Consider the following 14,189-nt stretch of genomic DNA (forward strand, 5'->3'; position numbering starts at 1 on the left):
TGTGTGTGAATAACAAAAATTGTCTACAGTGTCACTTTTTCAATTAGGTTATTATAATTGGTGTTTCCCATTTCATGTGACCTGGATATGTGTGAGGTTTTGCTTGTTTCATTTGGGGTTTTCCATTGCTCAGTAATGTAATTGTACAGCATGAAAATATTTTTATTTTTTAGATATTTTTTTTATCTTACTCCTAGTTTACACTTGCAGTGTACCCCCATCTGCAGCCCTTAACATTAAATCTAGGTTAGAATTGAAAGTTTAGAGCTGGGGAGCAGAACAAGATCACTTTTTCCATAAAGAGGTATGTGCTGCTAATATGGAGGTAAAATTTGCAGAAAAAGCCAACAGTATCTTCATCATGTCTGGGTTCTCATGGGGGAGCAGCAGCCTGACTTGCAACAGCATTCCCGTTGCCTTCCTATGAGCTGGGACTGCTGTGGTTCCTTACCTGGGTTACAGATCTGTTCCACCTCACTTCCCTGGCTGTTCTGGGTTCCTGCTGTCACAACAGGCTGCCTGTCATCCAGGCACATGGTTGGTGTTGGCTGTTCCTCCTCACAGAGGGATGTAGGTATGACATTGAGCTTTTGCTTCTTTTCAGTTAGCTCATGAGGTGTGGGATGGTAGCTGCAGGGATCTCTGGCTGGTCAGCAGAGGTGTCATCTCCTGATCTCCCTAGCGTGTTCTCTGGGGGCAGATTGCTAATTATGTACTCACCTTCTTGTGAAATAGTTTCTTCTCTGATTTGAGCTTCTAAGCCCTATTGTGTGGTCTGGCAGCTTTGCTCTGTATTGAATCAGTAGCTAACTTGAGTATTTAATTATCATTATTTGTTTTCTAAAGTATTCTCTCCTTTTCTGAAGCCAAGAAGCTGGATCTAAGTTTTTATGAAGCATGCTGGTTTGATTATTCATAGAATTATGGAACTATTATTGTCTCTCTATTCACTGTTTCAAGGAGATTGCTATGACAGATCTAGTAGCTTCTGTGTATCCGTCACTGAAATGTGAATGGGTTCTGTGAACTTGGATACATGGACTCACTGAGAATTCCATTCCAGTTTAGAGATAAGGCCATGACTCTGCTAATGAAAATCACTGTTCCAGTGGGGTTTGGTTTTGGCTTTCCTAATGATACTTCAGTTCTCCCTGAGGTCTTACATTAACACTTTGTTTAATGAGTGAAAGCTCAATTTGCTTGCAAGCAATAGCAAAACTTCCACTGACCTGGGTTATATTTGAGTTTCAATCTTAAAAAACTTTTTGATGTTCCCAGACAGTATCATGCTGGCTATTATTTTAAATCCCAGCTCCTCATGACACCTGGTCTTCCCACGTAATCACTCTTGAGTCCAAACATGTTTGAGTTTTTTATTCCCTCCTCTCTTGATTTATTAAATACACACCTGCATGGATTTTTGTTTGTAATACAAACTTCAGAAATAATGAGTACTCTATGCAGAAATTGTGTTCACTTCCCTTGTTTTTGATCACTTGCAGGTCTTGACAGCAAAAGAAAGAAAAACTCAGATAGATGACAGAAATAAGTTGACAGAGCATTTCATTATTGCACTTCCCATGTTGCTGTCAAAGGTACATTTTTTAACAGAATCAGTCTTTCCCTGATGTTTTTAACTTCTTTTAAACTTTTCCATTCTGTAGTGTAGGTGCTTATTTTTACTTCATTATTTAATTTTGTTTTGTTTCAATGATGTTCTAGTATTCTGCTGATGCTGAGAAGGTGGCGAATCTTCTGCAGATCCCTCAGTATTTTGATCTGGAAATCTATAGCACGGGCAGAATGGAAAAGGTATAGTACCTGGGGCAAGAAGTCTGGTTGCTTTCAAGTACCTAAGTACTCTTCCATCTCACAGCACTGTGCCTTTTCTCGTGTGTTCTTTGAATGACTCTAGCTATGAATTTCATTGTTCTCACAAGGTGAAAGCTTAAATTCTTTTCTACTGTACAGCATCTGGATGCCTTACTGAAACAGATCAAGTTTGTTGTGGAGAAGCATGTGGAATCAGATGTTCTCGAAGCCTGCAGCAAAACCTACAGCATACTCTGTAGTGAAGAATATACAATCCAGAACAGAGTTGACATAGCCCACAGCCAACTCATTGATGAATTTGTGGATCGATTCAACCACTCAGTAGAGGATCTGCTGCAGGAGGTTTGTTCTCTCAAAATTCATTGTTATACTACCTAAAATACGCTATGATAAGCTGCAGAAAAACATTCTTATCAAGTAATGAAAACAGCCATCTAAAGGCAAACTGCAGCAGCAACTCTTTCATCATCATTTGCAGCCAGTTCTCCAGGTAGAAAACCCCTTGGACTAGCCATTAAGCCTGCAAAGCATTGAGACTGTGAAATAAAGGCCATGGGGAAATCCTTCTGAAAATTTAGTCTAGTATTTAAACAGTCCACGTAAGAAATTAAAGGGATGAATCAGTGAAAGCAGCCAACTCAAGATTGGATTATGTCTGGAATGGAAGAGAGGATTTAATACGATATTTATTGATAGCATATTGAAAGAGCTCTGGAAAGAATGAAAAAACATACACACCTGAAACCTGAAGGAGGCACCTGGGGTTTACTTGTAAGAATTTATCCTTCAAAATGCATACGACAGGATACATTAAATTAGAATAGAAACCTTACTCATTTTTTCTTGCTTTACATCAATTCAACTTTGTGTAGCACTCTGTAACGTGTTCTAATTCTCATGCTTTTTAATCATAACTTCAGGGCTTCACAGATCTTTTTTTCACTGCTTCTCATCATGCACTGCACTGTGGCAGATACATTTATTTTTTAATGTAGATATAGAGAAAGTTAAGCCACAGTCTCTTTTAGAAATGCAAGTTGAAGAAAATAAGCTTTTTTTAAAAATCCATATGTAATATGCCCTGGGAAGTAGGTGTCCCACTGGGCATTCTGCAGTAGAATACATCTGCTTTCTACCTGTCTGCCATTTTAGAACTGCTTCTCAGAAACTTCTAAGCAGAACCTGGAAAGACATTCCAGAATTTGTGCTACCTCTCTTCCCATCTACTGGTGGCAAGGGGATCCTCTCAGCTAATGCCATGTTTTGTGTCTTAGCTGTCGGTTTTAATAGCCATGGATTTTTGAAGTCCCTCACCTCTGGTCAGCAGAATGAAAAACTCCAACACAAAAACCTTGGGGAATCTGTTGCTGACTCAGGCAGCAAAAAAAGCTAAAATTGGACTGCCAGCACAAAGACTGATTGAGAAGCTCACCATGAGCCAGCGGTGCACTTCTGCATCTCACAAAACCGAACCTATCCTAGGGTGCATCAAGAGGAACGTGGCCAGCAGAGCAAGAGAGGGGATTCTCCCCCTCTACTCTGCTTCTGTGAGACCACACCTCAAGTGCCATGCCCAGTTCTGGGGTCTTCACCATAGGAAGGACATAGTCCAGAGGAGGGCCAAAGAGATGATGCAGGGGCTGGTGCACCTCTGCTTCAAGAAGAGGCTGAGGGAACTGGGATTGTTCAGCCTGAAGAAGAGAAGACTCTGGGGGGACTTTAGAGCTGCCTTCCAGTACCTGAAGGGAACCTACAGGAAGGCTGCAGAGGGACTTCATAAGAGTGTCCAGTGATAGGACAAGGGGAAATGGAGGAGAAGAACTTTAGACTGGATCTTAGGAAGAAGTCTTTCAGTATGAGGGTGGTGAGACTCTGTCCCTGGTTGCCCAGAGAAGCTGTGGCTGCCCCCTCCCTGGAGGTGTTCAGGGCCAGGCTGGAGGAGGCCTTGAGTAACCTTGTCTGGATGAGAGGTGTCCCTGGCCATGGCATGAATATGTCTGTATACTTTCACCTTTTTCGTAGATTTTTCTCTTGGAGCTTCTCCAAAGCAAATGCCATGTTTTTTCTCTGTGGAGTCAGTCACATAACACGCACTGTAAGAGAAATCTGGGCTTTTTTGGAAGGGCCCCCTTGAAGTTTCCACACTGTTCATCTCTACAGATATCCATGGATCCATTCAAGGATTCAGAGGCAACATTCTGTTCTCTGGATAGTTTACCCCAGGAAAAGATCCATTCACCATTTACTAGTATTGCTGTGACCCACAGTTGATTTTTTTCTGCTGTAACCCCAAACTTGGTTGGCAACCATGGAAACACTTGCCTTCCTTCTACTGTACAGCAGCTGCTCCTCCTCTGACTTCCCCATTCTCATCCACACACCCTTCTGGAAGCCAGCAGTACTGTTAGGCTATGGTTTGGTTTACTATAGCACCAGTCTAGGGTGGCAAGAAAGACATTTTCCTACTGATGCTTTTAAAAAGCTTGCTGTTGGCATCTGCAGGTTTCTGGCATGGTGCAGGTGTGAGCATTTGACTTTATTCCAGTGCCACATTCATCAGCTGATGGCTAAACTGCATTTCAGCCCTTTTTGTAAAATAGGTCAAAATTCTGGTTTAATTCTTGGGAATGTTTTCTACTGCCAGAGGAGGCTGGTTTGAGTACAGACTGAGTGCTGCTGAATATTGTCAGGTGAACTTGCTTATTTCCTACTGCTATGCAGTGATTACTTAAATATTAATTTTATTGTGAAATCTAGGTAAAAGTCATTGAAAAATTTGGAGTTGGTTTTGGTGTTAGCATAAACCCTCTGAGAAATGTCCTTCTCCCTGTGCAGTGTTGTACTCTGCTGGATTGCTGAACTCTCTTCATGGATTTCATTTCATTTTCAGGGAGAAGAAGCCGATGATGATGACATATACAATGTGCTCTCCACATTGAAGAGATTAACCTCTTTCCACAAGTAGGTGTTTTCTTTTCCCTCAAAAATTTATGTTAACCTCTTCATCGAGTGTCAGTTGATGTCTGGCATTAAGAAATGAGCAAATACTTGCCCTGCAATGTGAAATACTGATCTTGAGAAGTGATTAGTGATATTTGCCAGTTTAGGTCTTTGGATTATTCTGGGTCCTTGGTTGGTTAATGCCATTGTTTTTACAGGTTTGACTTGCAAGTGGCATACCATCCCTTGCACTAAATGCTTTTACACCTGTGAGTGTCCTACTAGCAGTTTTACTCCCCTGCGTGGCAGCCAGTAAGTGCATAAGGGACCCCTCCTCAAATTGGAGCCCTCAGCTTAGCAGAGCCCTGGAGGAAGTTGCTTCTCTCAGTTTCTCATATGCCTTTGCAGTATTTCTCCTCAAAATTCTAGAAATGAGTTGCAGTAATTATAATAATTGACAGCTTATGATGAGTCTGGAAGATGCCTTCTCTAGTTGTTTCTAGTTCAGTTGTTGGCAGTCTTAACTGTGGATCTCACAGCAACTCCTTCACTAAGCATGGTCCAGCTTCCGAGGCTCCTGCTGCTCTGTCAGACCTGTGAGCACCCCCAGAACTTGGAGAGCAGCATGAAAAATGTCACCTGAGCTGGGAATTTTGAAGCATAGGACAAAGACCTCATCTTCCCCTCCCATCAACTGTAGGAAGTAATTGCTTCTGGTCAGCCTGTAAGAAAGCTTCATCTGCAAATGGCTGAGTGCCAGAAATCATTTCTTCCTTACCACAAGATGCAAGAGGACCTTGCTTCTCCCCCTCTTTTAGACAAATTGTTTTTCTTTATTTAATTTCTCTTTTCTTTTGGGTTTTAAGTCTTCACTTGACACTGAATTTGGCACTGGATCATTGCATGAAGTGGTTCTGCAGTATCTACTCTTTGTTTCCATTCAACAAGAGTCCCAGGGAGATCATTAAATCGTTACTAATTTCCATAGTGCAGCAGGCTGACACATGTGTAAATGAGGTTTTTTAGTCTCCCTGGTAACATGCTGGAGCCACTTCTGCCTTTCCTTAGAGGACTGGCAAAAGCTATAGCTCACTTCCAAGAAACAAGTACAAATCCTTAAGCCTTTTTTGAGAGTCTTCCCTATGTATTTCTACCTTTGCCTTCAAAAAAATGGGAAAGAGAAAAGAATCAAAGCTGCAGAGCAGCTGTGCAACATTCTCATCTGATGTGTTATTTATGATCGTAGTTCAGTGGCAATTTCTAATTAATATCTGCTTGCATATAAAGAAGTAACAAAATCTTTTAATTACTGAATATAGAGTCTGATGTGATTTCTTTGTGAAGGGAAAGAGTCATACCATCCAAGACACAATTTTTGTCAAACCTTTAGCTATGAGATCAGGATCTTCCATTCAAAACTCGCATTGATCATTCTCATCTCAAAGAGCAGTGGCTGTCATCTGAAACTGTTGCTGAGCCAGAATAAATAAAATCAATGGCAGAAGATGAAATTGCAGGCAAACAACTGACCCTGCAAATCTTCTAAAGGTGAACTGGTAAAATAGTTGCTGAGGCTTTGAAAAGAAACAAGTCCCTCTTCTTCCAGAGAGAGAAACTCCACTGTACCTTCTCTGTGCTTGTGTTTCCTCGGTAGTTGCTGTTTCTTCCTATTTTAGGAAAAAGAAGCCCAGCAAAGTGGAAGAAACCATGTCAGGGGATTATCAGCAAAGCTTGCAGACCACAAAGCTTCTATACTGAGATTTCCTGAGCCTGAGCTAATCCTTTTTCTGAGGGGGTCATGGCAACCAAGGGCTCACAGCACACTTTTTAATTCATGTCTTTTCATCAGGCAAGGATATCACTGTTTCAGTACACATGAAATTCATCATTATGTTGTTTCCTTCCAAGTTTCCAGAGTATAATAATAAATTTTCTTGAGCTCCTCCAAACAGAACACCTGGAGGATGTGCTCCTTTTCCCAGGGTCTTACTGATATTTACTGCATTTTTTTTCTCTGTGTGAGCACATGGAGACAATTTTTGTATACTGACTCAAGCTCCACTCAGCTAAACTTTTATATGTAACACATCAGTGCTGTAGCAGTTGGTGTGCTGCAAAATACCAACATTTCTGATTCATCAGTTAATTCAGTAGAAGACACATGAATGTCAAGCATCATCTCCATCAGTCTGGATGTGCCTTTTTGGTGCTGTCTTGTACATAAACGTTGGTACACGTTTAGAAATTATGGTTGTAGCTATCTCTGTCCAGTAGTCCTCAACTGTGACAGGGCACATGGTTCCATGCTGCCTCTCCAGACAGGAGCCATGGGTTTATCATCACAGGCATGAGCAGGACACTTTCAAGATAAGGAAGTTCATGGTCAAATCTCCTCCTGTTACAGAAGCCTTTTGCTTAACCTTATTTCCAGAAGCTGACCAGTGCATCCTTCAATTATTCAGAACTTTGTTGTATCCAATAGAAGGAGGAATTATGAGAAATGAAACCTCAGTAGCAAAGTCAGACTGGATCTGGCTTGGCTGCCCAAGGTCTATAGAACAGCTACTCTTACCTCGTGCTTCATTAATAGAGAAGCAGTTTGGTGGGTAGAGAGATCCTCTCTCTAAAATGGAATTTTTACAAGCTGCTTCTTTCCAGGCTTTCAGACACACTGCAGGACTGCTGTTTACTTCATCTGTTTTCTGGCAGAAAAGTGCTCCAGCAGACAGTGCTATCTAGAGGGAAGGAAAGAAACCTTTGATGAAATGGTGGGCCTTGTTTTCTGTAACCCATGAGGACTCTGGCATGGGAGGGACTATGGGGAAATTCTTTGTTGGATGAATTTTGATTCTAGGAGCTCTCTCAGTCTGAACCCCTGTGGAGAACTGGTTTGTGTCCACAGTGCCTTTGTAATTATCACTTTGATTGCTAAGCAGCACAAACCAGACAAAGGTGAGTCTGAATATGCCTAAATTAATTTGGAGGCTCTAGGGAAATTCATATTGAAAAGCCCCATGCAACTTGTTAAAGTTGGAATTTTTCAGCCTTGGAAGCTGTAAATCTTCTGAGATGAGCTGAAAGGACAGGCTTGGAGCAGAGCTGAAGAGCCACCGGCCTCAGGGCCATGTCCCTGTCACAGCCATCCCGCATGGAGGGCTCTGAAATGACAAGACAGAAGCAAGACAGTTTTTCCATTCATAATCTCTGTGGGATAATCTCTGCTGCTATCTGCCTCTGCACTCCAAGGAGATTTCACTGCTTTAATTACAGTGCTGTAACTCAGGAGGTGCAGCTACTCCCTGGTAGCAGCCCCAGGATTTGCTGAGGCAGCATTTATGTGCTTACTGTCACTAATCAGAGGCAGTTCTTTGACAGCCTGGAATTTATCTCTGAATCATTTTATTTCCATACTTTGAAGACCATCGAGAAACTCAGGCAGAGGGAGGGTTTGGGTTTTTGTGGTTTTTTTGTTTTTTTTTGTTTTGTTTTGTTTTGTTTTTTTGTTTTGTTTTGTTTGGTTTTTTTTCCTTTATTTTAAAGTTTTCCTGTTTTTCAACTCACGAATTTGCATTGGAAGTCAAGACACCCCTTGGCTCAGTGACACAACCCTGAACTGCCCCTTCATTTGCTCTCAGTGCAGGGGCATGAACTGATCTGTCCTCTGTGAAACTCAGTGAAGTTTTCCAGAGCTAACACGCTCCAGGCTGGGAAGCATTTCATATTAGGGGTGTCAACAGGCATTTAAACTTCTTCAGCCCCTGTCCATTTTGGAACTAAAGAATTATCCTTGCTGGCAGGTAGTTCTTCTGTAAGAGGGCAGTTAATTATTTAAGCAAAGGCAGCTGCAAAGGGCTGGGACAGGTGAGCATGCCTGGGTGACCCAAGGTTCTGGGATGAAAGGCAGCCAGATGCAAGAGGCTGTTTTATCTAATTTAGACTTACCAATACTCATCTTCTAGATGAGTATTTTACTCATCAAGTTTGTTACTATTCTGAGGAGACTTGCTCTTTCTGTTTTAAATTATCTTAATTTCATTCCACTGAAGAAAAATATGTTAAATCTAAACCTTTTTCCTGTCTTTCAGAAAACCTTATATTTTGTAATTTCTTCTGCATTTCTCAGTTCTGTATTAAAAAAGCTGTATCACAAACTGGTGAGATCTGTAATATATGTTGCTAACCTTCTCAGTCAAGTTGGTACAACTGAAACAATGAATGGGGGGTAGCAGCCACACCTCTGTCTCATTCATGTGTATCATGCTATCTTCCTTTAGGTATTTCAGGACATTTAGTATCTAGTGCATATAAATATATATACATATATATATATGACTTTAGATGATAAGGGAGAAAAAAGTGTATCTTTATTTTGCATATAGCAGTTTCTCACTCAGTACACATGGGAGAAGCAGCTTGGAGCTACTTCTTACTTAAATAACCTTTAAAGATGGATGGTATTCAGAGAGTTTCTCTCCTCCTTACAGAAATCCCATGCAGTAAAACATTTCTCCTCAGTTCCCAGGAAGCCTAACTTCTGCTTTGTCAGCAGCTGATATTGTCACTACTTTGCAGAGCTATCAAACTGCTGGCTGAGCTGCCAGGTCAGGCTCTATTCTTGCTGTGATGAGGAGTTTGGAGGAACACAACTAATCTCTATTACCTCTCGTTCTAGTGCTCACGATCTCACAAAATGGGACCTGTTCAGCAACTGCTACAGATTACTAAGGACTGGAATTGAACATGGAGCTATGCCAGAACAGGTACAGCCAGCAACATCTGCACTGCATTCTCTGGGGAGTCAAAGGTTTCAAGTAGTAATAGAGAAATGTCAACAATTGATGCACTAGAGTTCAGTTATTTAGGAAAAACTTCTAGGGAATTTTATATTGTAGTGAGGTAAAATCCAGGAGGTAAAAAAGAAATCTTGGATTCTGTGATTTTTGAGCTACTTGCCTCACCTTTCTCACTTATAAAGTAAAGGCATAACTAGTGTTCCTGGCTGTGAAAAAGCAATGCATAAATCATGATGTTCCCACTGAAACCTGATATTTGTAAACTCTGCCTGCAGTCAGAGTAATCAGAAATTATTTTTGCTCATTGAAGGTAAGATGGAAGCTTTTGAAACACAGGAAACAAGAAGAACGTTTAGCAGGGAATGTTTCCAGTAGGCACATCTTGGACTTTGTTTCTTCCTACTTCAGTTTTAGTCTTCTCCTGGATGAGCACAGGGAACATTTCAGATCCTCCCAGAATTCAGGCTTAACCTGCAGACAGCCTACTCCAGTAGTTCAGGACATTTTAAGTTATCATTTGATTTCTGTTAGAATCCAGTTGTTAATTCTAACCCAGCCTCATTTAGAAAAAAAAAAATCCCATTAAATTCTCCAGAAGTAGGACCACATAGAGGGTGCATTGTCACATACCCTGTGAAAGGCATGGTTTTAAGCTGTGGAACCTTCTGCACTCTGCAGTTGCTGCTTAATGCTGGAATTGTGCTCCCTGGAGGGAACAGGACATGCAGCTATCAACCATCTTCAGTTCCTGGGTGTGACAGTGGTATGACTCCCCAGATACTTCTGTAAGATTTTAGGAAAAAGGTTCTAAGATTTGGACTCTCCTCAGTATTTCTTCCCCAGTCCCCAAGGAGTTTGCTGAAAATGAGTCATTTGGTCTTGAGGGGTATCTATCAGAAAAGTATTGTGTGAGGTGATGAGAACTGTTCTGAACTTGATTTGTTCTACACAGAGCCACAAACTGTTGAAAGCATCTCCAAGCCATAAAGATACTGAAATTTTTACCACCTAATACAGATTTGAAATACTAAAAAGACACCACGGATGCTTTTATGGGCAGAAAAAACATGAGCCTAGTCTTTTCTGTAGTAAAGTTTGTATTTTCTTCCTTTTTGGTTTTGTTTTTATTTTTTTTTTAGAAATTGGTCTTCGTGTTCATTTGATAGTGAACAAATTTCCAGACTGTTTTAGTAGTGAAGTCAGATTTAGAAGTATTTAAACTGATGCTTTTGAATGGAGGAGGTACATTGTTTTGGGTTGTACTTCTATCTTGCTGTGGCATCACCTCTTGCTGTACTCTAATGCAGTTTTCTGTTCTGTTTTCCATCATTTACACAGTATTTTTTCACCTGTAGTAAGCTGGTTTCTTATTGCACCAGACTGACTAAGGGAAAGGATACTAAAGTACTACCTAAGAGCTGCTTCTGTTTCTTCTCCCCCAAACATGTGACAGTTTTTGCATCCCCTTTGCTGCTCCACTGGCTGTTCCAATGCTGAGATTCTGTGTTCCCTCTGTTGCAGATCGTTGTTCAGGCACTGCAGTGTTCCCATTACTCCATTCTCTGGCAGCTGGTGAAGATCACTGAGGGTTCCCCTTCCAAAGTAAGTAGGCATTTGACTAAATAGGTTGCAGTGAGGAAATACAACTGGCCTGACAAGGCATTAGACCTGAGTCTCTGTAACCCCATCCACTGCTTCTTGTGAAGCAGATATAAAATGTTTGTGTTTCTATTTATTCAATATTTCAATCTGTTTAACATCAAGCTTATGCCTAAATAAGCTACACAAAGCAGCAGTGTGTCTTTATCTGCGTTTGGCACCAGATGATTTTTGTATCTTTGTTGCTGGAGGTACTTAATGGACTTGATTGTCAGTACAGCAGTTTGCATGGATGGGTAGGTGATGTTGACAGTGCTTCCCTAATGGTTGGAAGCAGTGCTGTTGGTCTGCACACATCAGGTAGCTTAATATTTATGTCTTTTTATCTTGCTTGCCTTTATTTACATCTTTTATGTTGCTAAATACAAGTATAAGGTTACTAGTGGTGAGGATTACTAATACAGAGGGCACAAATGTGTAGTGCAGTGAGGACAGTGTTGTATGTAACTTGTTTATTATCCTTAGCTTTTTCAGGACCTCTCCTTAGCTCTTTTCTTAACCAGCATCCTGTCTTTTTATGGCTTTTTCAAAAGTTGTACATCAAATTAAAATGGTATGAAAACTGAAGTATTGAGTGTACTTATGCATCAGCATCAAGAAGATGCTGTCCTAAAGAACTACTAAAATAAGCATTTTATGCACATAAAAATGTATTTTGAATTCTTTGAGTTGTTTTGAATACTGATATACTGATCAGAAAAAAATTGCTGTTCTGTATTCTGGTTTTTGTTTCCATTTTCCCCTCTCAGCTTCTTTCTCTTTATCATGCTAGTGGTATACAATATTACAGCTTGACTCCATATTACAACTGTACTATTACAATTGTAATATACTACAACTACAGCTCAGAAAACTGAATACCTCCCATTTCTTTTAAATGATTTCAGAATCTCATCACAGTAAAGCATCTCAAGTCCTGCTAGCTAGCAGTGTTGTTATCTTTAGGGACAACTTTTGCTTTGACAGAAGGAGCTCGGTAACCAAAAGCAAATCCAGGAGGCCACACGTTGCTCCAGTCCTTGGGCCATAAAGCCAACACACCATATCTCTCCTGCTGCCTCCCTGGTAAGGAAAACCAGACTGCTGGTTACCTTTGGAGTGAGTGACTCAGGTTTGAGAAACCAAGCACTTGGAGCAGGTACACTTGGAGCACCTGGTTGTCTGTGCAAGCCTAGACTCTCTCTTCAGCACTGCACTGAATTTTTCCCCATGTGTTCTTCACTGTTGGGTCTCAGCCAACAGTTCTGCCCTGCCTTTCTTTGCCCTGGGGGCAAAGGTTGAGTCAACAAAAGTCTGCTGTTTTTTCTTTTTCTGTGATTCTATTCTCTGAGGAGAGTCGAGCATTGGAATGGTCTTCAGGGGGAAATGGTGGATTCCCCCACCTTGGAAAGCTTGAAGTCTCAGCTCAAGGGGGTGCTGAGACATCTGACATGAACAACGTAAGAAGGGTTGAACCAGATGATCCTTGAGGTCCCTTCCAACCTGACATTCTAGGATTCTATGGTTCACAGCATTTCTCTGTGGTATTGAACTAAATACAGTAACCTGCAGCAGGATTACATAGATGGAGCAGGGTGACAGCTGCCAGCATTGCTCAAAAAATATTTCATGTTTTCTGTAGCAAAAGAAACATACTGTAAGCTATAGCCAGCAACCAACATACACAGCACCTGTCTATACAGAACCTGAACAGAAGCTTGTAATTTAGGTGGTCAGAAATAAAGCAAGCAGGTTGTTGTTTGCAATACTACCACCATAGTGATCCAGTTAAACTGACAGAGAAAAAGACCTTAATTTCTTACAGCAAGTAGCTTTTTCTTGTGGACAAGTTTAGTGCAATTGGGTGGCTTTGCCTGCTTTTTAAAAACAGGATGCATTCATACGAGGTGTTGTTTTATGGAGAATAGCCTTTATCTTTCCTTTATTTCTAATTCTATTCTGATTCTTACTAATCATCATGTACTCCATGGGAATGGAAAGAATTTTGAAAGCTCCATTGAGAGTGACCACGTGAAGGACAAGTCAGTGCTGCTTCTGGAATCCCCAAACAGCCTAGGGACTGTTAGTAACTTACTGTGTGGGATTTCACACCACCCCTTACAAATACAACCTGTGTTCTGCCTGCTTGGTTCCAGAGGAGTACTGCATTAATTCCCTGCAGCTCTTTATACCAGGTCAGCAACCTCAGCTACACAGCAGTGAGGGGATAAAGAGAAATGTACAGACCTGATGTGCTTGTAGCATTTTCTCCTGTGGGGTTTTTTCCTGTTAAATTTTACATTGCAGATTGTTCAGTATGAAACTAAATCTGATCTGCACTGTATCTGTCATTTAATCCATTAGGAGATCATTTTGCCCTTGGTTGTTTTATAAGATGGGATTTAGGCTTATAAATTAGCATGCATTAAAGGGAATCACTTCTAAAGTCTGGTGTGTGGGAAGACAAAGGCATTCACACAAGTATCACAACATGAAAAATCATGTAATTAATTTTTCAAGTAGTTGGGTTTTTACTGGAATATTTCTGACACCGCATTTTAATATGTAGGTCCATCCAGCTTTCTAGTGTTACTTTGTTGTAACAATGTAAAGGCCAGAGGGAGGTGATGGTTCATAGGCTGAAGTGGTAACTTTAGCAGACCAGTGGATATAGCTGTAAAAATTCAAGAGGTTTCTGGGCACACAAGGCTTTTAGGCTTGAAATAGAAGAATACAAAGCAAAATGCAAGCTGAGAAGCACTGCTTGGTTTGTATTCAGATACAGGTGAGGTAAACTGTCTCTTAAAAGAAGGTCATTGGTACTTGCGGGGGGGGGAGCAGGGCAAGGCCAGATAAAACAGTTACTAGGAGGGAAGTAGGAGCTGGAGAGAGGGGCAGAGAATGAAAGTGAAAGATAAAAAGGCTAATGGGGAGAAGGGAATTCATACTATGCCATAAAATTAATCCTGTGTCCTTGTTTTTCTA

General features: G+C 40.9%; 1 protein-coding gene across 1 annotated transcript in view; it reads left to right on the forward strand.

The window, feature by feature from the left end:
- The window catches only part of STAG1 (stromal antigen 1), a 160,399-nt gene that overhangs the window by 119,947 nt on the left and 26,263 nt on the right, over positions 1-14,189 (forward strand). Inside the window, exons 18-23 of the mRNA XM_030456265.1 lie at positions 1,503-1,595; positions 1,723-1,812; positions 1,972-2,175; positions 4,724-4,794; positions 9,446-9,533; positions 11,088-11,168. Coding sequence (XP_030312125.1) covers positions 1,503-1,595; positions 1,723-1,812; positions 1,972-2,175; positions 4,724-4,794; positions 9,446-9,533; positions 11,088-11,168 — 627 coding nt within the window. The remainder of the gene's footprint in view (positions 1-1,502; positions 1,596-1,722; positions 1,813-1,971; positions 2,176-4,723; positions 4,795-9,445; positions 9,534-11,087; positions 11,169-14,189) is intronic.

Source organism: Calypte anna, chromosome 9, assembly GCF_003957555.1.
Source record: "Calypte anna isolate BGI_N300 chromosome 9, bCalAnn1_v1.p, whole genome shotgun sequence".
NCBI classification, from domain to species: Eukaryota; Metazoa; Chordata; class Aves; order Apodiformes; family Trochilidae; genus Calypte; species Calypte anna.